The sequence below is a fragment of the Columba livia genome, chromosome 7 (assembly GCF_036013475.1).
Source record: "Columba livia isolate bColLiv1 breed racing homer chromosome 7, bColLiv1.pat.W.v2, whole genome shotgun sequence".
In the NCBI taxonomy this organism is placed as follows: Eukaryota; Metazoa; Chordata; class Aves; order Columbiformes; family Columbidae; genus Columba; species Columba livia.
The window spans coordinates 20,904,684-20,928,264 of NC_088608.1; the positions used below are offsets into that span (position 1 = coordinate 20,904,684).

The following is a 23,581-nucleotide window of genomic DNA, read 5'->3' on the forward strand; positions in this document are numbered from 1 at the left end:
CAACCATCATGGAATCTTTGAGCCACTGAGTTCAAGGCATCCAAAATCTTACATTCTTAAACACCAAAATTAACAAGAATTTGGAGTATCAGTCTAGACAAATAAATTATCCTTAGAATTCATTCAGTCTCAAAGACCACAGCAAATGCAGAAAAAACAAAGTCACTCATTTCCCATTCAGTGTCTTAAATATTTCATTATCTCATGGAAGTACATGGAAATACTTCAGTCTCTTTCCATCCCAGTACTCCTGGACTGAAGGTCAAGAAGCTTAGTCCATCATAGATGTTTCAGTAAATCTTGACTATAGATTACCCTTAATTGTATTCAAATGAAGGGAACCAAATTCTCTCCCCGATTACCAGACCCAGATCCAACTGAGTTGAATCTATACATGCATCAGAAAGCAAAGCTTCAGTTCTGAAATGTTTGTAACTCATGTTTTCATGCAGGCTAGAGGAAATTAGAATTATTGAGTTTTTTACACTGCCATAGTTCTGAAAGCTTGAAAAATCTCATTAAAACCACTCTTGTTCAAATAGGGTCCACAAGGACAGCCTGGAGATCAAGGGCCTGAAGGCCTTCAAGGATCAAAGGCAAGAACTGCATTATTTCTTCTTTTTCTCTATATTAAAAGGTATTAATACAGCCTCACAACAATAATACTTTTATCCTTATACCCCATACCTTCGTAGGGGATGCAGTTTAATGTCACATTGCTAGCAAATCGTATACTCTTTGTATTCTACAAGGTTCCTAAGAAAGGTATTCATTTGCCCTTTGTATTGGACTCAGGTCCAAATCACTCTCCAGTCTTTCCTCATAAACAGTTAAAATATATAAACATAAAATATATTTTTTTTTTTAAAAACCCTTCTGTTTTATCAAGACCTGAAGATTTGTTGGGTCTTCTTCTCACACCATTGTAAATTCCAGGTATAACAATGGAGATTTCTTGATTCTGTAGTTCTGTGGTGACTTGATATATTTATCATAGTAGTTCAATGGAAGATGCAAATATCACTGGGTATTATAGACAACTGTTTTAACTTCATTAAAGGAGACCACATTTACACTTTGCTTCTCAGAAAAACCTTAAACTGAGTAATTCAGCCAAGGCTAAGGGGTTCTTCAGCTATCAAAAGGAATATGTTGTGGAGAAAAACTTGAAAAAAATTGAGGCATTGAAAGGGTGAACAGATGAAGTAGTGTGTAAGACAATTACAATGGACTGAAATTCAGGATATAGAAAAAATGAACTTCAAAATTTCTTTTTTCAGTGGAGTTAAGCTGATTTCTCTAGACACCAATTTATAATCAGAATGGTTTCTTTTTTATTCTTTGTAAAGGGTGAGAGAGGTCTCCCTGGGCCACCTGGCTTGCCTGGAGAGATTGGAATAGGACTCCCAGGCCCAAAGGTACAAGCATCTCTCATCTTCTACATTGCATGTATTGTAGGATAAAACCAGAGACAGCTAAGATAATATACTTGCTGGTACATGAGAAAGTTCAAGCCCTCAAATGCTGTTTTTATGGTATTGGAAAGGTGTTTTGTATGTTGATCAAAACTGCCTAGGGAAAAAAAAAAAAAAGAAAAAAGAAGTAAAGAAGAAAATTTTAAGCATGTACTTCAAAGAACTTTTTTACAGTAGTTGTTATGCTTGACATAACTCAATCCAAGCAGTGTATGGCTGAGTAAAAATGCATACACAGTCTTAAACAAAATTTATCCTGTGAAAAACAGGCTTGTTGGTTTGAATGACTGGCATAAGGAAAACAGAAATACTATGATACAAATACTGACTTATGGGAAAAGGACAATAACTAATGTACTAGGAATATGATGGGAATAACTAATCGTTTAGATTCAACATTGTCTTCTCTTAAATGCAGAATTGAAGCTGTCCCCTAGTTCTGTGAAACTGCACCAGTTCAGTGCCTGTTGGGCCTTGTGTGCCATATGACTCTGAGGAGACTCAGATTTTCTCTGCCATTCCTGTATTCTTCCGCATCAAGTATTTCAAGCACAGAATATCTGATGAGTTGTTATATGCTGCACACACAGAAATACCTAAATCAGGCATTTTCAAAATACATCTTTGTTTGAAGGGTGACCCCGGTTTGACAGGAAGACCAGGCCCCATTGGCCCACCTGGAGTTGGTGAGCCAGGACTTCTGGTATGTCTATTTTTGATTTGGTGAGAGGGAAGCAGGACAGAAAGGAAAAAATTGTGATGCTTCCCTATTAAAAGGAATGTATGTGTGTTAAATAATACCATTTCTTTTCTTTCTTCCACTAGTTCTCACTCTCATATATACTACATTGTCTGACTTTCATTTCTCTCAATAAACTGGGAATGTTTCCAGCTCTTTAACTTTTCTAATTATCTTTGTCTCCAAAACAGATATGAAAAAATAACGCTTTATGCAAAACCACATAAATATTTATATAAATCTGTCTGCTGATAGATTCAAATCCACATGTGGTAGCTTTCAAGTTTACTGCTTTTCAGTATCATTAGAACATGGACATCAGGATGGCTTTGAGGGAGAGACTCCATTTCAACCACTCTAACACTGAAACAGTCATATCTAAACTACCTTCATAAGGACATTCAGATTGCTTAACTGGTCGCAGATAACAATTTGACCAGTATTACCTTTACTGGAGAGAATAAGAGGGAGAAAAAAAAAAAAAATCGACTTTCATAATTTATAGTATGTTTGGCTCTGAAGACTTTTCCTTCTTTTCCTTCCTCTCCTTCTCCTGGTAGTTTTAAGTGTCATGGTCACTTTCTTCCAAAGTGTCAGCAACTTTTACCAAGCTATTTCCAATACAGCAGACTCAAATTCATTTCTCATCACCTGCATGAAAGGCCCCTACTGAAACCATGAGTGAAATCATGTCAATTTTTGTTCACAAGTAGCTTTTCCCCATTTACATGGAAAGATTTGTAATATTCATTTCAAAAAAGATGCTCCCATGAAAAATAGAAAGATGGTTTGGTAACTGAACTGACTGATCTCAAACCTTCCTGAAAATACACTACTGGAGAGGAGTGAGTCCTTGTTCAAGAGCCCAAGGAATCGACCATTACTAATAAGGCCAGTGGTGACAGTCAGTCAAAGCGGGGCAGTGATGCTTCCTGAATCTCTTCAATAATGGCACAGAGAAAAGAGCCACTGTCTGGAGGAAGAGGTGCCTATGATGTGCATCTTTGTTAGCCACAACACCTGGACTGATATAACAAGGGATTCTGATTTAAAAATGTACACTAAAGGTATTTTTAAAATTTACTTTGAAGTATACTTGCCTCAAAAGAGTTTTCTTTTTATGGCTGAATGCAGTATAATTACCCTTACCTAAGAAACAGGCATAATTCTAAATCTCTATGCAGAAGAAGCAGAAGCATATTTAGACCCAAATCTACCAGGATTCTGTGATTGTGTGTAATTTCAAGAAACAAATCAGGGGAAAAAAAAATGCAGGAAAACACTGTGAAGCAGCCTCAATATGCACAGGTGTTGGACTTGCATTTAATGAAAGGTTTTAGTTGTCTTACTTGCCCCTTGTGCTCCTACCAGATCTGGTTTCAAAAAGAGAAGGACACACTGTCCTCTTCACCAATTACAGTCAACTCTCTCTACAGCTGGATCATCTTCAGTAATACTCTGCAGTCTTTGATTTGGTACTCCCTTTCTCTCATGATAGAACTAATACATTGATAAGGTTTAGTAACAACTTGTAAACGAAACTAAAGTTTAGAGAGCAAAGGTTTCAAAAGCATAAGGACTAGGAATTTCAGCTACATAACCTGTGATTCATAAGAAACCAGAAAGGTAAAACAGTCTGCCTTGTTACTGCTGCAGGCCAGAATGCTCATCATTTATTCACTGTGAATATTGTATTACTGTATTATTTTTAACAGGTTGTAACTGTACCAACATTTAAAGACCTGCTTAAACCCAAAAATTACATGGAACATGCTGCTGTTGATTTGAGTGATTAATACATATTCTAGGCCATTTTAAACTTATGTTAACAGGGGCCTCAAGGACCACAAGGTGTTCCAGGAGAAAGAGGTCCACCGGGAGAAGGGCTTCCAGGAGCAAAGGTACAGCAGTCTAAAGGTTTTAAGATTCGAGCAGCACCATTAAATGAATGCATGCCAAAACAAGTCCATAGCAGACAAGGGAATCTGAGAAAGTAATTTGTAAATTAATTTTAAAATTTGGCATCAATTAACCTGATATATTTTCATAGAATTCATTTGGTCCAAACATGACTTTCAGGCACAGCTAGCCTTTGGGACCTTGTAAATACGATATTTAATTTACCTGATGCTTGATTTGTGGGATCTAAGCCTGGAAAGAATTCCAGCTGTAATTTAAAAACAGCCTCAAGCATCTGACTTAAAATATTATAAAAGTGATTCCTAGATGAAAAAATTATCTTGTTGCTTTTTTCTAAATCCTTATATGTAGAGATCTTTGCTGTCACTAAAGACAGGCTTCTGAGTTTCTTACATACCTCAGCCACTGGCTTACGCCTTTTAGCCAAAGTCTGAATTCAGTTTGTGGGGAAAGGAAGGGGATGCTACTGATTTTCAGATAGAGTGGAAAGCAATGACAGCAGTAGCTGCACGTACATGGATGGACTCACTAGACCTTCTGTTATCTCCTTTTGCTGCCCACTGAAAACCTACTCCCAGGTTGAGTTGTCACTTCAACCTTTGGTTACAAAAACAAAGTGACACAGCTTGTACATGAGCTAAATCACTAACTGAATGGTTCACTCATTTTTATGCATGCACCAAGGAAATTTTGGTTGGGAAAACAATAATAGGTTTAAATTTGACTGCTGCTAGCAACATAATCTCTTCAAACATCCTATATATATTTTATGATTAATTATATAAATTATTTAACCTCATTGTTGATGGTCTGTATTTTGCTTAGTGGATCTCATGCATGAAAACAAACAAAAATCTATTTGAAGAAAAAGCATTTAGAAATCACTCCATTGCCACTGAAATACCAATTCATGTGGGAAGAGACACTACAGCTAGTAACTTAAGTACAGGACCAGTGCACAGTAAGAACAAGTAGAGAAGAAAGCATAATCTAAGCAAAACTACTGAGTGACTGAGATAGGCAGAATAAAATAATCGAAGTAGAATTTTGCCAGCATTATTGGAACTCTCGGTTCTATTAAAAAATGTACTACTTTTTGCTGCCAAATTTGACCTGAAGCCAAGCATGTATCAACAGAGTCTCTACGTATCTCTAATCCTATTTATGGCTGCCAATCATGTCAGCTCTCTGCTTTTAAAAACATTTTAAACAGTTGATCTGTTAATCTAAAGCAAATTTTACAGTTGCTTTCTTCAGACATTTTTACTAGCTCACAGTTCAACAAAAAGGAAAATGAAGGCAGGTGTTCTAAAGCATCAGTAGTATAGAATGTTATTTTAAATAGAAATACACATATTTCAGTCAAAGTTAAAATGGTGAATTGGTTACTAGGGAGCCTGGGGTGATTTTGTGAAAATTTACACAAGCTAAGATCTGTCTCTGCGTGTTTCATTAACAGAAGTAAAAGAAAGCACAATATTAGTGTCCTTATTAGTAACCTGCATTTTCCCAAGACCACTGTTTCGTAAATAAACATGTAGAAAATAAACTTTTGCAACAATACAGTTTGGCCTGGTCTTTATTTTGGCAAAATTCTTGGTGAGAGCTACACCCTCATTGCCACACTTTAATGAGATTAACCCATGAGACCAATAAGCAGAATTCAGCTTCCAGTTAGTTGCAGAACTCAGCCCTGCAAACATTTAAATCAGTTGTGGTTTTGCTATTGATTTGAGGGGAAGCAGGACAGGACCTTAAGCAATCGAGGTGAGCAGAAACATAAAAAGAAGCTTGTTCAGCTCTTTCATCAGCAATTTCAAGCTGCAGAGCAATCTGACTTGAAAATATGACCTCTCTCGGTATCCTGGAAAACAGATCCAGGAGCCACTTCCTGGTTCTTCTCATTTTGTGTTTCATAACAGAGTAAACAGTGTCTCTAGTTACTTCAGAGAGCACAGCTGTGTCTTTACAGTTAACAACACATATTTTTTTCATGTAGGGAGACCGTGGGTTTGATGGACCAAGAGGCCCTCGTGGACTTTCAGGCATCGGCATAAAAGGTGAAAAGGTGAGCAGTACGTTCACCAGAGGATTAGCAAAGTGCCAATAAATCTACATAATACAGGGAATGCAGAGTTGGTATTCACTACAAAAGATGTAATGAGGCAAGGAACCCACAATAGGCCCCGGACAATAAGGTATTTTGTAGAGAAATTTATGCCCAATACACTCTCTCAACCTATTTTAACATCCCTTCATATTAAAATAGGAAATGTTAAAAATAGCATCCGATTCTGTGGGAAAGTTAATATTTACAAAAGGCAGAAGAGACTAGCAGTTTTTTGCACCTGAACCAGCAGGGAATTAATGCATATATGCAAGATTAAAGGCCAGATCCCCAGCTTCACTGACTTCAAGAGGGGTTAAGTCAACATGTACTGGCATGGGAGCTGTCCCAGATTTTTTCTGTATCTTTACACAACTGAGCAATTGTACTTTGTTTGCCAGGGTGAATTCGGTCCTCCTGGTTTACCTGGGCCAGTTGGATTACCTGGAATTGGAATTCAAGGAGAGAAGGTGCGGTTTTCACTTCCCCCTCACCCCACAGTTAAATGTGCAGTAACACAGAGTGGTTTGTTTTTAATACTTAACTAATCTTTTCAGGGCATGGAAGGCCCAAAAGGACCACCTGGCCCCAGAGGGCTACCAGGACAGGGACTACCTGGACCAAAGGTTAGGGAATTTTGTAAAGTAAAAGCTATGGTGTTGTTTTTACTTTTATGTTTCCTGATTAAGAAATGATCTGTCTCTATTCTTATGCCTGTTTAAGTGCTGAGCACCAGTCTAAGTATTGACATTGCTGCATTATTAAACTGTACAGCAGATCCTACTCCACTGAAAAGCCTTGCTAAACCAATGCCATGGCTATCTATTTAAGTTTTGGCTTGGCTCACCACAGAACCTTTTGAGGTACTACATATCAGACACTTTGTCCAATAAATTTCCATATAAAAGGTTGTCTGCCTTAAACTGGCAGTTTCATCGTTATCATGTGCAGTGAATCAATTCCAAAAAGTAGTTGCACTTAACACAGAAGAATACCAAAATTTCAGTATCATCTTTTAACCTCACTGAACTGTTTCCATTCCAGAAAAATACATACACATCTGTACAGATTGGTTGCCTTCCTTGTTACTTCTGCTGCCTATTGTCTCACCTGACTTTGTGTATTTACTGTATCTATCAGTTAAGAATGGGCCAACATATAATGAAGATTACCTTTGCTGAAGAAAAACTGTCTGAATAATTTAGCCTTGACTGATTTGCAAAATACAAAAATGTTAATGAAAGACATCACCCTTGAAGTGTTTGGAATGGAAATTTAAAGTGATTTTCTGAAAGAGGTGACAGATGAAGTTCTGAATGCCTGAAAGCTATTACAGCATAGTATAAAGGAACTAGGAGTATAAGTGGGTCAAGGGTCCATGCCACGTATTTTGCAGCATCAGAGATCATCTCTAACATTTTCCATGATAATGTAGGGATATGCTTTACTACTGGTAAAAAGAAAGAGAAGGGTGAATTGTTTGTGGATGTCAGACGTTCTCCTGAAATATCATCTACTGTGGCAAGAAACATTCGCAGGGACATATAATTACAGATTTACAGCATTAATCACTTCCACCAACTTTTTGGTCACAGCTCAAAACATCCTGCACAGACTCTCAGTCTTTGTGATCAAGGGTTTAATACATCATACTACAGACAGTATCACAGTAATCTTTCTTTAAATATAAGCAATCTAGAATATGCTTTCATATTTTTCCATGATAATTGCTACTTAAGGGTGAACAAGGCTTGCCAGGAGAGACTGGAGTGCCAGGAGAAAGAGGTATCGGAGAACCTGGTTCTAAGGTATGTTATTAATAGAGGTATTTATTTATTTATTTATATATATTTGTGATTTGTGTTTTCTGAGTATCCTTTCTGTAGGCACTTAAAGATAGGTTCAGAAATAAAATTTACGTTCTTGGTCTTTAAAATTTTTGACACAGACTTTCAATAACCTCCAGAAATGGGAACATTTTAAATAAACCAGTTCTGCAGAAAAGTTGGAAGATTTATTGTAACTGAAAATTTCCACATGCCTGGTTCATTCTCAAGTCAGTGTTGCTTACAGATCACCTCCAGCTCTCTCCAGAAAACCATCCAGAATATAAAACAGTTGCCAGAACTCACAATCTACAGCAAAACCTAAGCTATAGCCAGAGCTGCTGAAAAAAAGCACTGAACAGTGGTTATTGTGCTGTCCCTTCCCTTTTCACACAGGATAGGATGTGAACAGAGCAGCAGCTACATCCTGACACCTTCCTATGGGAAACAAGCTGTGCTACCAGACAGAAAGCACACTCGCTTAGAGGAGCGGAAGCTGTAACCAGATCGTTTTAGTGCTAAAGTGACCAAGATATTATCCAGGCCCTATGTGATTAGCAGCCAGATTAACATAAAATATAGGAATAGATGAAAAAGTATTTCTGTGACAGTGGAAAGGCACGAGGCTGTCCTGGTTTTGCTCTTCTTTGTTAGGGATTTGGGGCAGTGGTTGGAAAAGGAAATAGCTTGCTCAAATTCCTTCCTTAATTTCACAAAATATGGTAAGGCTGAGTGAGCCCATTTAACCACAAATGATCCCATTTCTTCTAAAACCAGGTCAGGCTCATGAACCTTATGTAAACAGGCCAACGGCATTTCCACTTCCATTAATAGATTTGCAGTGATATTCACCAGCAATATATCAATCATCATGTCACAGTCAGCTCTACCTGACATTTACTTCAAATGCTGCCACTTAATGAAATGATTACACTGTTTTTTAACAATGAGCTGGAGCATTACTAGCTAATAATATTAATTGCATAGATCAAATGTGAAGTTCAAACAATCAGACAATATGGTAGTTCCAGATACATGAGAGTTGTCTTTATTAAAAAAAAGAGTAAGATTTGGGTTCATATGCATAAATGTTTGCTATAAATATATAGTTTAGTAAACCTTTAAAAGTAGATTTCCTTGATTCAGAGAAAGAATAGTACCAAGCCTGCATTTAATAGAAGGACTTACTTTTTATTGATGTCAGGGTGAGCCAGGCCCTTCAGGACTTGCAGGTCTGCCTGGTCTTCCAGGAGAAGATGGAGCCCCTGGACAAAAGGTTGGTTCATGTCTGTCTGCAGGCTACCTGCTTCCCTCCAGGCATTCCTACTGTTCTCCCTGTGACAATACCCAAACATAGAGAGTGTTCATGTACAAGGGGAAAAGTAGCACATTTTTCAGTGAAAAAAAATTATCTTTTAAACCTACTTTTTTAGGGATTTTTTTTTTTTTTTGGGGGGGGGGGGTCTTATCTTTTTTACAGTTGTTTTTTTTTCAATTCACCAAATGCCCTGCAACTGAGAAGGGAGACCACTAAAATGGCTGTAAGAAAACTTTTGTAGCCTCCTGATCATGGTGTTTTCCTAGAATCAGAAACCCCATATCTTTAAGATTATATACTCAGAGTGTTCAGCCATCACAAAGGAAACAGACTGCTTCATGCATTCCACCCGGAGTTTTACAATGGTTGCTTCTGAATACGAGAAGAAAATCCTGGGCCCACTGACATCAGTGGGAATTTTGCCATTGACTCTAAAAGGTCCATGATTTTAATGAGCTTATTCAAGTGAATACAGAATTGATCTTGCCCCATGCCTATGCAGTGCTCTGAAATGCTGCTTTGGTTTTTCTATTCCAGGGTGAACCAGGGTTACCTGGTCTTAGAGGTCCTGAAGGTGCTCCAGGGATTGGAATACAAGGGGAGAAGGTGAGAATTTCTTACTAAAGGTGACCTTCAAAATTATAATGTTCCAGAAATAGGTTTGTCAAAGTGCTATCTTTTTTGTGTGTATTATAAGTAATGAAAAAATATATCTCGAGGAGTAGGCTAATAACATCTTCTAAAAGTGGTTAACTGCATAGTTTATTTTAGCCTCAGACTAAGCCAACAAATAGCAAAGTTAATAAAGGACCACTCAGCAAATCTTTCTCATTTTTTTTTTTTTAAATGACAGCACAACAGTTCAGTGGGTCACAGTTTCCAGTACCTGTGGCAGTATCTGGTCCAAGAAGTTCACAAAGAGCTAAACCCTTTGCTAGGAATACCACTTCTCTGAGCAGGAATAACTGGGCCAATCTTCTAGGTTCTGGCTCTTGTACTGGCCTTCTATACTGATTCAAATGTGAAGTAATTCTGGTTTCTCAGATCATCATCTGTATCCTGTGAAATAAAGATGCTGGTAATTGCTGGAATCGTTGTCTAAGATGTTGGACAAGACATACAGAGACTAAATGTCACAATAGAAGAGAAATAAAGCTGTTTCAACTGCAAGGATGCAATCTTTAAGACTCTTCTGGTTCTTATTTTTTTTCACAGTATTTACTGATATGTTGGTTAATTTAATTTTGGATGACATCTATATACTTTTAACTGTACAAATCCCAAACTGGACAATTACTGAGCAGAATTAACTGACTGACTAGTGAAGGCAATAAGAATGGCTCGTGTGTACCAGCTATGACATAGAACTTCACTATCTTTCATTGATATTTACAATTAATTTCAGTTAACACATTCTCCATTTTTGTAGGGAGATCAAGGTCAGAGAGGAATACGAGGATTAACAGGACCAACAGGAGTGCCTGGACCTGCCGGAGCTAAAGTAGGTTTATTATCACATTATGTGTGTAAAATAGCACCACCCCCCCCACTCAAGCTGTTCCAGTTTTAGAGGTAAGAAACATCTGTCTCAGAATGAACTTGCTTCTTGAAAAATAATTTAAAAAAAAAAAAAAAAAAGTTCAGCTAAGGCTTCTCTTAGCAAGACATGCCATGATCCCTACAATGTCTAGAAGCATGTTTAAAAAAACTTTGCATTCACCATATTGCTTCCTTGACAGTTTGGAAAAAGTTAAGGGACACTAATACTGGTATTTTTATGCTGAAATATTTGGGAAGATAATATAGTGTATTGCACATACATATGTGCCAGGACTTTACTTTCCCTTACACTGACTCATAGCTCATATTCTTTTACAGATTTAGAGTTTCTATTCAAATGCTCAGTACTCACTGAAAGTGGGAGAAGGGTTACTTCGGGTTTCTCTTCCAGTTTCTTATTAAGTCTTTTGCTATATATTCACACATAAGAGGAAAAATAAAAAGAGGTAAAAATATGCTGAAAGGACTATTTAAAAAAAAAATCTAGTCTCACGGGAAAATATATGTGTTTTCAGTATGCCTATGCAGCTGGGAAGGAAGCCTTGAGTACTGGATATGCTGGACCAAACCTCAAATACACTATGAAAGGGATTTCTATTAATAACATTTATTTGTCCAGTGACTGAGAAGAATCTCATTTCCATTGAGAGATCAGAACTATGCTTGTTATCAGTCCTTAAAAGATTTAGATTTCAATCCACATAGAATATTTGAAGTTCTAAGAGAATTGTAACGGAATACTATAAATCATTGCATAAATGTTTTCTCTATGAGTGCTCATGCTGACTTTCAGAAAAATCCATCATTTTTGCCCTCCTTCCTCTACTGCAGGGAGAGCCTGGTGTGCCAGGTCGTCTTGGAATGCCAGGCCCTCCTGGAAGAGCTGTGCCTGGACCAAAGGTAACATCCACACTCCAGCTCCGAGTGCTTATCAACACAGGGTGAAACTGTAAAGCAGGCCATGCTATTATTCATGTAAATAATTCCAGCCTTCTGAGGTAAACTAAAACAACTTCTTTCCTATGAACAGAGTTATGAATTGTATCCAGTCTAGTTATGACCATGCTCTGGTATTAACTGTATGCCAGTTTGCCATGTGGCCTACCTATGTTCATTTCTTTCTTCTAGGTAGCTTTGGATATCAAAATACTTTCTTCTGCTTTTGGTGTTTAATTCTTGCAAAAAAAATAGCTATTACATTTGATATGTATATGTTTGTATAACAGAAATAAAAAAACTCAGTCTGTGATTGGTGTTTAATAAAATATGTAACTAGAATATATATTTTCTTCATTGCAGGGTGACATTGGGTTACCTGGTCTTGCTGGACCAATTGGAGATCCAGGTTTGGGGCTTCCTGGGGCAAAGGTAGCTCATAAGTTGGTAAACTAATTTCTGATAGAACTGTAAAATACAGCAGGATTTCAGTGAAGCAACAGCAAATCGCTTAGGATAGCCAAGTGTTCCACGGTTCTTAATGTGTATGTCATACAATACTAACAGAGCGTAATGATTTGCAGCGTCAGAAGACGATAGATGGTCAGTCTTCCAGACTCCATAAACCATAAGCTTTCACATGTCAGAGAAACAGGAAAAAAAATGACTGTTTTTAATTGATGATGAGTGACTCCAGAGAGAACACCTGATTTATGTGCTTACAACAGCCTATCTGTCAAGCACGGTTAATTTTTCTCAGACAGACTCCTTTGCTTCATTCCTAATTTTGACACAGGGCAATCCACGGACTCCAAAATTATCTCGGGATATGGGCCAAACTGGCACTGTGAGAAGAGGTGCCTTAAGTAGTGCAAAAAGAGCATGGACAAGTAGCTAATCTCTAAGGACTCTAATCTCACTAGTACTTTTCTAGTATTGCCTCAGAGTCACCTATATTCAACTTTTGTAAGCCACCCTTCATTCCAGGGCTGATTTTGTCTGAATACCAAGAAGTCTGGGACATAAAAACCTGTGCTTATCCAGATCCCCTCATCTTTTTTTTTTTTTTTTACTTAGTGAATTTGATAGTACTTTTGAGTATAACCCTTATCTCTTCGAGTCAATTGAACACAGGAACAGAGGCATGAGAAACATGTAACGATCTCTATCCCTTTTTGATCAGTTAGTGGTTTTCATGATCCTTAGATTTATTTTTATCAGGAACAGATGATAAGAATGGAATCATGTACATTTTGGCACAGTCCGGTCAATTCAGAGAACTGCATGTTGTCCTATTTCTGGGAATCCAACAGGAATCAGTTAACAGGGAGCAGGTCCTATGCTCAGAGTTGCCAGTCTCTCTCCCACAGCCTTGAGTCCTCAAAACTCTTTCAACTGGGTGACACTGCATGGTTTTTTTTGCTATGTTCTTCACTTTTTGCTGTGATGATAAAATTATGGGGAATATGACCAAGGTCATTCCTTCTTACATGTAGGCCACAAATGACAACAAAGCTCTTGAAAAAGTTTCCGATTAGTGACTCAGAAGTGAAAGGTTCTGGGAATCCTCAGCACTATTAAATGTCCCAGTTTTAGTCCAGCATTAGTAACCTACAGTAATAATTCACATAGTAAAATACATTAGCAGATAGACAGATAAAATCAACTTACAGGATATTTGCCAAAGAAGTTTCACTTTTGTGGAAAATTTCCTGCTAGCAATTGTCTTGGCATTAACCTCAGCTGTTTCTCCCGCCTTCCTCAGGGTGACCGAGGTCTTCCAGGACCCCCCGGACCCTTTGGGCCAAAAGGAGATGGTTATCCCGGCCCACCTGTAAGTTTATTGATCATTTTTTTAATGTGAATTGAAAACAGGCACTACACCAAAGTGCCATGGCTGACATTCCGTCTAAAAGCCTAAAAAGTCTCCTCAACTGTGGAAATGCATTTTAGCACAAAAGGAAAAAGAAATCTCCCTCTCCAATAGTCAAAGACCTTCCATGTCCCCAACTTCTGCAATGACACAACATAACATATTCCATGTGGGTCTTTTTTTTTTTCCTTTAATATCACTGATGCTTCAATCAATTTTTTCAGTATCTTGATCCAAGATACTGTCTTCCACCCAACCATACAAAATTTATTCCCTGACAGGAGAATATAGCCAGCTAAGAAGCTGTGTCCATATACATGGGTGTGAACTCAAGGCAACACTGCCTTCCAGAACCACTAAAAAAGCTGCTTCTGTCCAAAGAGCCAGGAGAGCAGACAGCCTTCAGTTGTGTTCTGTTGAAGGTGTGGCAAAGAACTGGTTGATCTACTTTACAGCCTTTTACTGATGTTTCTACTGACAGATGTGACTGATCCCTGCAAAAGGGATACAAGGAGAAAAGGCTCCCTCCTCTGCCATTCTTGCAGATGTGTGCAGCTCTGCAGTCTGTGCCACCAGCCCTGGCGGCTGCACACCTGTGCATTTAGGAAGTCCCAGGACAATTGCTGGCCAGAGGCATGGGGTTTGGTGACACACTAGCATTTATCTGTGCTAAAGACAACTACAAACATGCACGCAATTGCCACACTGAGGCACAAAAATTAATGAATGTATGTCAAAATGTAAACCGGAATTTCATTTATAACACTTCCTGATATTTTTGTGCAATCCAATGCAGAACTGCTTCTGCACCTGCCTCTCTGGATCAGAACTTCAAACACATGCAAGCCTCCTGCATGACTTGCAATGCATGTGCAAATGCCACTGACACCACTTCAGGTTTATCAGAGTAGAATTTAACCAATTTTAGACCACAGTGATCCCACCGAGAGATATATTCAAGATACTACCATATCAATGTTAACAAAAGCATGCGGTCAATATAGCTGTAAATTAACTTAATATTGTGTCTGCACATGTAATTTCAGGGCTTGCCAGGCCTTCCTGGGATTCCTGGTGAACAAGGCCCAGATGGAGTTGGACTACCAGGACCTAAGGTATGGACCTTAACTCCTAGGAAAGTTAATGCATGTCTGTACTCTACTTCATGCAGATATAATCCCTACCCATAGGTCACCTTTTAAATCCAGCTTTAATTTACTTGCCAGTATATAAAAGGTAGACCCCACAGAAGATCTTGAAGCTTCACTTCAGAACTCATCTGAATGCTGACTGCAGGATTACTGGAATTATAAAGGCAATTGAAGGCTTGACCACAGCTACTTAAATATGCTTAATGTCTCTTAAAAGGATGTACATATTTTTTCCACTCATTTCAAAGCCCCAGCTGTCTGAAGGCACTGATAGGAAAAATAAGCTAGAACAGTGCCAATGTGAACATACATTATGACTGGCTGAGGGAGCTGGGTCTCTTTAGTTTGGAAAAGAGGAGACTGAGGGGTGACGTCATTAATGTTTATAAATATATAAAGGGTGAGTGTCATGAGGATGGAGCCAGGCTCTTCTCGTGACAAGCAATGGTAGGACAAGGGGTAATGGGTTCAAACTGGAACACAAGAGGTTTCACTTAAATTTGAGAAGAAACTTGTTCTCAGTAAGAGTATCAGAACACTGGAACAGGCTGCCCAGGGAGGTTGTGAAGTCTCCTACTGGAGACATTCAAAACCCACCTAGACACATTCCTGTGTAGCCTCATCTGGGTATTCCTGCTCCTGCAGGGAGATTGGACTAGATGATCTTTTGAGGTCCCTTCCAATCCCAAACATTCTGTGATTTAGCTGCAAGGCAGCAAGCAAAAATTTTTTTTTTTTTTTTGTTTTGTTTTGTTTTGTTTAGTGGACCTGGAGTTCATTATATGATTCAGAATAATTCCTGTGTAACTATTGCATAGTTGACTGTTCATGTCTTGAATATGTTTAGACTACCAGCCACTGTTTATCCCCAATAACTTTCTTGTCCTGCCTGCAGTATTCATGGGTTAGCATTGTTTAGACTTGCACCATGCTGTTCAATCATCCTCCTCTCTTTGTCCCATTTGAGTACAACAGATGCTGAGAATTTTAAAGATAAACTGAACTTTGGTATTCACTACTTATTTTTTAAAGTATCGATTTTCAGGGTGATCCCGGTAGTAGAGGACCAATTGGTCTCCCAGGTCCCCCAGGAGAAGGCCTGCCAGGACCAAAAGTAAGCCATTTAAACACTTTTGTCTCCCACTGTCTATTTTTTTAAAAAAGGATGGGATTTAGCGTAAAAATGTGTGATCATACATACACATCTGCATGTTTTCTCCCTTCACTCTTCACTAGAAACAACTAAGCCGACAAATAAGATAACTAGGAAACACAGAGTATTTATTTTGTGGAAAACCAGAAATGTTTCTGGTGACTAGTCATAAACCATGGCCTTCTGCCTATTGCATACAATAAATTATAAAGTGATAATCTTGCAACGAAGATCAGTGACAAAATATTTAGGTCCTGCAGACGTTAGCTGCAATTGAGTAGCAAAAATTTCTTCTAGCACTGGTCAGAATTAATGGCCTGGCAAGCACTGACTATGTCTTGCCTATACCACTGTTAGAGCCACAGGCATACTGTTGCGTTCTGCTGGAATTAATTTGTCTTTTTTACTGTAACAAGTAAATTAATAATAATCTAATGACCAATATGATGACCCATCCCTGCAAAAAGGATTATTTGTGTAATTACAATATACACCACAGCAAAGGCCTGGAAATAATTCTAAAGATAAAAAGCAATTTTCACTACTAAACCTCCCAAATTGGAAACTCTACAGCTCAGCTTTAGAAGTCTATTAATACAAAGGAACTTTCTTAGAATGTAAATGTAAACAAACTGAGCAGGGTCAAATGCAAAGATTTTGCAACATAACAATATATTACCTTCATAACGTGTCTTACTGGTCCTAGAGATTCAGTTAATGTTGGCATGAATTCTTGATCCAGAGCTGAGCAAGGTGAAGCCCTTCCCCAGCCAGCACTGGTCCCAAGGGCTGGTGTGTGCACAGGATCCTTACAAATGAGGAAACTGAGAATATTATACTATGTGGGTTTTGATTGCTTCCTATTAATAACATATGGAACTGAAACATTTTCTCTAGAGTTCTTTTAAAAACTAGCTGATGAACTAGCAACAAGTGTTTATTTGCAAAGCCACATTAGTATGTCTATAGGCCTTACTGTCTAAGCTTAATGGTGATGAAAGGTAACATAGCAATAATAATCACGTCTTAAATCTTAGTTCAGTTCCCAATGTTCCACCAAAACAATCCATCTTTCAATGCAATGTATATCTCTATCAGCAAGGTGATTCAGGTTCAGTAAGCATTAAGCCGAGGGACTCCTTTGAAGTATAAACTGGATTTAAATAATCTGATATAAGATAAAAAGACTCTTTGTCAGCTAGAGCAATCTCATCCTCACTACTTATAAAAAGACATTGATTTGGTAGATGAGGACAGAAAATTATATGGTGGTACAACAATTTATTGTGTATTTTTATCATGAATATTGTATTTAATTTATGCAGTTTCTCTCTAGGGAATCATGGGACGCCCAGGGCTCCCTGGCTCTGTGGGACCTCCTGGTGAAGGTATTCAAGGAATTAAGGTAAAAAGACTCAGTGTCTTCAATATTTAACCTGTGTTGAGTAGTCAATTTGACCATCACAGTGGAAGGAATGAGAAGGAATAAGATGGGGTGGAGAGATCAGGAGAATTAGAACCAATAATGATAATGTGTTTATTTCGATATCATATATTTTTAGAGTATTTTTAGACATACTGATGAAGTATTTGAGAAGTACAAGCTAGCTACTACATTACTTGAAGTGCCTCAAGATACTTGTTAAAATGCAGTTTGAAACACTTTAAACATTTAAAATTAATGCACGATGAATGATTACAAAGGGTTAATATCACTACCTGGATTATCATTAGGGGGAACAAGGAATTCAAGGAATGCCAGGACCACGAGGCCCCCCTGGAGAAGGACTTTTGGGACAGAAGGTATGATATCTAAACCAGAGATAATGTTTCAGACCAAAGCCAAAATACTGAAAATGCTCATTACAGTCAGCTCGCATTGGGGGCATGTGAATTCTGTGATAGATATTGGATTTAATATCATGGCCTTTCTTTTACCCACCCATCATGCAAAATTTAGGCGCTACAGGAATGTTAAGAGAAATGTGTGTTGGAATCAGTGTTTGGATGCGATCACATCAGCTCAGAAAGACTGTACAAAGTCCCACAGCCTATTAATAATCAAACTAGGAGGCACTAATTCCTCTGTTTGTGATTCCAAACACCTTTCCTGGGCAAAAAGTTTTCTCAGAGTGATATTTCCATTATTCATTCCACCTATGTCTTTGCCTTTCTTCTCAATTTCCCTACTATTATCTTATTTTTCTCAGACACAGATGGTAATTTCCATCATGAAATATCCCATGAAACTCCTCTGTCTGCATGTATTTGTTTGAGATGGTTCACTGTTTAAACTGCTTCAGCTATTTTTTCCCAAAAATTGCTTAGCCAATACTACAAGTTATGCATGAAATTCACAAATACCAATTGATTTAAATTATCTTTAATGTACAATTCTAATTCATGTCAGAAGCTGAAGGTGAATTTGATGAAGGCAGCTAGAGAGAAATGTGAAGTGTAATAGAAACTGACACTTTGCTTACCGACATGGTTTTAAGGGAGATCGAGGAGCTACAGGTGAAAAGGGGAAAAAAGGAGAAAAAGGTGATGTGGGTGACCCTGGTTCATCTGGAGAACCTGTGAGTAACTCAGGTTTATCACATCTGTTTTCTGAAGCTGCTTAATAAAAAAGCTAGGTTGTGTGTTGTTTTTGCTATTTAACTACACATAATCTGAATTACTTAAGAAACTGAAACTATGAAAACATTTAAAAGCATAAGGAAGACATTTCCATGCTGAATACCCCACTTCCAAAACACAGATATGGGTTCTTTCTTAAGGCAGTGAAATAAAATTGTCATGTTCTGAGACAAACCTATGCATTTCTATCCTATGGCTACCAAGTAACTGTAGCTCAGACTTTCCCTCCAAGCTGGCCAACAGATGGAGGCAATGGTAACTTCTGCTGCTGGGCAGCTCCCCAGAAGCTGGAAAGCAAAATACGATACCCTTCTATGCTGATATTTGCATGCTAATAAGTAGGCATACATAAATACCACTGCTGTTCCTGCCCTGACACTGTCTCTGTTAGAACCACACATGATGAAGCAGAATTCTGATCATTCCAGGGTGTCAGGCAGGTGTAGTCTCTTAAGAAAGGAAACAAACACAACATGGTAGACAGAAGAGCTTTGCACACAATCTCCCTTTCTCATGTAAACTGACAACCAGTGATCCAGTGGGAGACTCGAGGTCATCCAACTCCCATAAAAAACTCATCACATTAGGATGTTGTAAATACTGTATGCACAAAGTAATATCACATGAATGCTACTTTTTCTAGCCAAAGTTCTTATTGGCCAAGTATTATTCTAATAATGGTATTGATGAAATCATGTTCTGAATTACAATGTTATTAACTAATTGCAGTAGCCTAATTAACTATCACTGTTACAGGGCAAAACTGGACCAAAAGGAGAGCAAGGCCTAACAGTAAGCAAATTCCATTATTTAAATCACATTAATGCAAGATATAAACAAAATGAAATATACTATCAAATGTATCTTATGTTAGTTATTTTGGAAAGAGCTTTCTGACTAGAAGTGGTCTCAGTAATAATAAAGAAACCACGCAAAGGTTTCTGACTTTTTCTCCTCTACTTTGTGCTGAAATAGAGTCTAAAGAGCAAAGATCTTCAAACCTGTTACAGTATATCACGCTACAGACTTAATTATACTTCTGCTAAGTCTGAGCTGCACTAGACCCAAATACATTAAACATGTCAGTGAGATATAAATACTCTTGAGGTTTATGGTGGAAGCTGAGCAGCAGTAGCAAAAAGTTGTATCTGAAAGACTAACTGAGTGCCAAATGAATCCTGTCATACACTTAAAAAAAAAAAAAAAAGTTTGCTCTAGTAATGCAAAAACACTTGTTTGCATGTCATGAAGCTATCACTTCTCTGATCAGACAGCTCTAAAGGCAGCAGCTCTTTTTTTGGCACTGAAAGCCGGGTAACACAGTGGGCCAGGCACACTTAAGTTCACCAGTCCCAGTTCCATTCTGTGTTGTCACACTGTCATACACCAGCTCACTACAAGCAATACGCTTCCTGCAGCTGGGTCTATTTTTCCACTCCCAATAGATATAGAATGGGTATCCATATTATTCAGGTGCTAAAATATGAATGAATTTTGACTTTTAAAGTTTTAATAAGAACCAAATAATCACAAAACATTATTTACATTACAGTAGTTAATTGTTTTAGATAGAAGTGTCATTGTGTTGGCAAGTTAATGGTTCTTATATGCCATATAAGTTTATTGTAAAATGTGGAATTCATTCCAAGCTTGGAAGGTCAGGTTTGAAAGTTAAGCAGTGAGATTTTTTGTATGTCCCTGTAGGACACATATATTCCTTACAAACAAAATCTTTGGTGGTATCAATATTATACCTCATTTGAAAGAGGCAAATGGTAAAATGGTTTTATATATGTACTTTTTTTTCATATCCAGAGAGAAGATATAATTAAATTAATTAAAGAGATATGTGGTAAGTACTCAGGAAACCGTTATTATTCAGACTCTTCCTTCATTACATTTACATTCTTCTCCTTTCCAAAAGGATACCAAGTAAAATCATTGTGATTTCTTTTCTTTTTTTAATTTTTCCTTTGCAGGTTGCGGTATTAAATGTAAGGAAATTCCTATGGAGCTTGTATTTGTGATCGACAGCTCTGAGAGCGTGGGACCAGAAAATTTTGAGATTATCAAAGACTTTGTAATTGCTTTAGTAGACAGAGTAACTGTAGGCAGAAATGCTACCAGAATTAGCCTTGTGTTATACAGTTTAGAAGTTCAGCTAGAATTTGGTCTCAACAAGTACACCACTCGACAGGATGTTAAACAAGCAATTAGAAAAATGCAATACATGGGAGAAGGCACTTACACAGGAACTGCTATCCGTAAAGCAACCCAGGAAGGATTTTTCGGTGCTCGAACAGGAGTGCGAAAAGTAGCTATTGTGCTAACAGATGGCCAAGCAGACAAGAGAGAAGCTGTAAAACTAGATATTGCTGTTCGAGAGGCTCATGCAGCAAACATCGAAATGTATGCAATAGGAATTGTAAATACTTCAGATCCAACACACGTTGAGTTTGTGCGTGAACTTAACCTGATTGCTTCAGATCCAGACAGAGAACATATGTATCTCATTGATGACTTTAATACCCTTCCAGGTGCGTTCATTGCAGTTTTATTCTGAATTTTATCTGATGCTTCTCAGAACTGGGAGGTGGGGGCAGGGGAAGCATTGTCTTTGTGGACACGTGTTTTGATGCTGATGAGGATTTAGTTACACAATGCAAAGCAACAGGAACCTAAAGATACAGATTCCCGTATTTTAAGGACTCATGTTTTAAGGCAATGATTCATCACACCAATAAGAGATGTCACCTACAGTGCAGGAAAACAGTTGCTCAAACCAGCTTTCTAAGCTGAGCAAATGCTAATGCACCATCAATCTGCTGGACTGGAAACCAGAATTTAACCCACTGGGGTAAATTCTACTTATCTGCTTCCATTGGGATATAACCCATTTTCATTTGGTTATTCCCAACTACAAGGTAAGCAGTTATTTTCCCACTACCAACTAATAGTTGTTACTAAGCCCAGATAAACACGTTTAGGTGAGTTCATTATATTTTGTACCACATAGAGGACTTACGGGCTGGCAAATTTATGACAAATAAAAGCCATAGCCCAGAGAGCCTGAAATAATCTTATTAGATGCATATAAATAATCCAGAAGAGTATTGGATTACATGTGTATTATTTCTGTGTATTAATAATCCAAATTCAAAAAATAGATTTAATTTCTCAGTATGATGAGGCTTTTTACTTTTTTTTTTAAACAGCTCTGGAGTCCAAATTAGTGAACCAATTTTGTGAAGATGAACATGGTACCTTAATCTATAACCATAATGGAAATGGTGCAAGCATAAGAGCACCATCTTTGCATTCAGTATCTTCAAGTTCTTTACATTACATACTACAGAACAACCAGGTTAATAGACAGTCACTTTCAGCACAGACACCTGGAGTATCTACAGTAGAAAGTCCTCTGAGCCTTGGTGATCTTCCTCAACCATTAGTTCCGGTATGAAAATGCAGCAGGCTTTAACAAGCAAAAGTTTTAGATACATTTCCTGTTTTGTTGTCTGATGTAACATGTAACATTCCCCCTGCTTTTCTACAGAACAGGTACTGTAATAGCTCCTTTAACTTCGCATGCTTGGCGGTGGTTGTTCCAAGTAAGAGTTCTGATGTTGCATGCAGACAGTTATCTATTGGCTATAATGTATTCCTGATACTGTTACAAGGATTATTAGTCCTGTGTTTAATACTGTAATATTTGTGCCACAGCGTGAAACCTAATGTTATTAAAATGCAATTACACTGTAATAATTAAGCCTAAGAATAGTAATTAAACTCAACTGTTTTCTGTAATTCTAATTTTATAAAAAGAAATCTGTAAAGGTGAACCAAAAAAAAATTTAAAAAAAAACTAGGTTTAGGATTGACAACCCTCCTGGTAAACCAGGTGAGGTTTAAGTCCTGATTCTTAACACTGAAGTCAAGGTAAATGGGAATGAAAAACATTAGAAAACCTCTACTTGATGAAGGGCTTGTTCCTTTTGAGACTCTTCACAATATCTGAAAAGCAAAGAAAATCAAATGCTTATTTCAGACTAAAGTACCTCCTGTGGTAGTATATGAAGACTATGAAGAGGAACAAGAAGAGGAACAGTCACACTTGCTAACAGTGGACACTAGAGGTATTTATATCTTCATTCATTTCTTCATCCTCTAGTTATTTTTGGCTGATCAAAAATCAATGTCTCATTCTGTTTCTTTTCACCTGCAGCTGTGGTATCATTATCGCCATCCAAACCATCATCATCAGATAAAGCGATGACATCACCTCTTTCAACTGCAGGGCTCACACCAAGGCCAGGTTATAGATCACAACCAGTTTTTCATTTTGTTCCCTCTTATCCTGATACTGACATTTCATAAGGCTTTAAATCAGAGTAATTTTGTTCCACACTCTGAAGATTTTGTGAGATCATGCTGTGGAAGATAACCCACTTCAGTATTTTATAACAGATCCAGTTGCAGTTCTTGTCCAGCCTGTTCATCAGTACTTGTTTTTCCAAACACCAAATCCTACTGTTCCACTTACAGCAGAAGCAATGTCAGCTATAACCTGAGAGGTCATAAATGGCATCAAAAAGAGAACAAAGTGCTTGCTGAGGTGGGCCAGTGAGCAGCCAGGATGGGTCAGTCCATGGAGATGGAAGGCTTCATTAAAGACAGAGAAGATATACAATTATTTCAGAACCGGACAGAAAAAATATATTTCTCCTTCAGAGGAGAGTGGAAAAAGCCATGTTTAGTCATTTGGAGGAAAGTATAGTAATTAGCTCACTGCTCAAAGGACTGACTATTTTCATATGAAATGTCTAGATGTATTCTCTTATCATTTGGGGGATTCACACTTTAAGTTCCAGTAATAGTGTATT

The 23,581-nt window shown here is 37.8% G+C and overlaps 1 protein-coding gene and 1 long non-coding RNA gene across 2 annotated transcripts in view; one reads left to right on the forward strand and one right to left on the reverse strand.

Moving 5' to 3' along the window:
• The window catches only part of LOC110360830 (uncharacterized), a 32,411-nt gene extending 11,685 nt beyond the window's left edge, over positions 1–20,726 (reverse strand). The window contains exons 1-3 of the long non-coding RNA XR_010473857.1: positions 16,738–20,726; positions 10,272–10,444; positions 9,256–9,402 (exon numbers count right to left, since the gene is read on the reverse strand). This is a non-coding gene — a long non-coding RNA (uncharacterized LOC110360830). The remainder of the gene's footprint in view (positions 1–9,255; positions 9,403–10,271; positions 10,445–16,737) is intronic.
• Positions 1–23,581, forward strand: part of LOC102090699 (collagen alpha-1(XXVIII) chain-like) — a 34,731-nt gene that overhangs the window by 9,133 nt on the left and 2,017 nt on the right. The window contains exons 11-35 of the mRNA XM_065069740.1: positions 543–596; positions 1,350–1,418; positions 2,110–2,178; positions 4,047–4,115; positions 6,134–6,202; positions 6,643–6,711; positions 6,799–6,867; positions 7,981–8,049; positions 9,272–9,343; positions 9,923–9,991; positions 10,815–10,886; positions 11,777–11,845; positions 12,245–12,313; positions 13,647–13,715; positions 14,801–14,869; positions 15,951–16,019; positions 17,395–17,463; positions 17,793–17,861; positions 18,557–18,637; positions 19,455–19,490; positions 20,514–20,550; positions 20,678–21,235; positions 21,914–22,155; positions 22,747–22,834; positions 22,924–23,013. Coding sequence (XP_064925812.1) covers positions 543–596; positions 1,350–1,418; positions 2,110–2,178; positions 4,047–4,115; positions 6,134–6,202; positions 6,643–6,711; positions 6,799–6,867; positions 7,981–8,049; positions 9,272–9,343; positions 9,923–9,991; positions 10,815–10,886; positions 11,777–11,845; positions 12,245–12,313; positions 13,647–13,715; positions 14,801–14,869; positions 15,951–16,019; positions 17,395–17,463; positions 17,793–17,861; positions 18,557–18,637; positions 19,455–19,490; positions 20,514–20,550; positions 20,678–21,235; positions 21,914–22,155; positions 22,747–22,834; positions 22,924–23,013 — 2,365 coding nt within the window. The remainder of the gene's footprint in view (positions 1–542; positions 597–1,349; positions 1,419–2,109; positions 2,179–4,046; positions 4,116–6,133; positions 6,203–6,642; positions 6,712–6,798; positions 6,868–7,980; positions 8,050–9,271; positions 9,344–9,922; positions 9,992–10,814; positions 10,887–11,776; positions 11,846–12,244; positions 12,314–13,646; positions 13,716–14,800; positions 14,870–15,950; positions 16,020–17,394; positions 17,464–17,792; positions 17,862–18,556; positions 18,638–19,454; positions 19,491–20,513; positions 20,551–20,677; positions 21,236–21,913; positions 22,156–22,746; positions 22,835–22,923; positions 23,014–23,581) is intronic.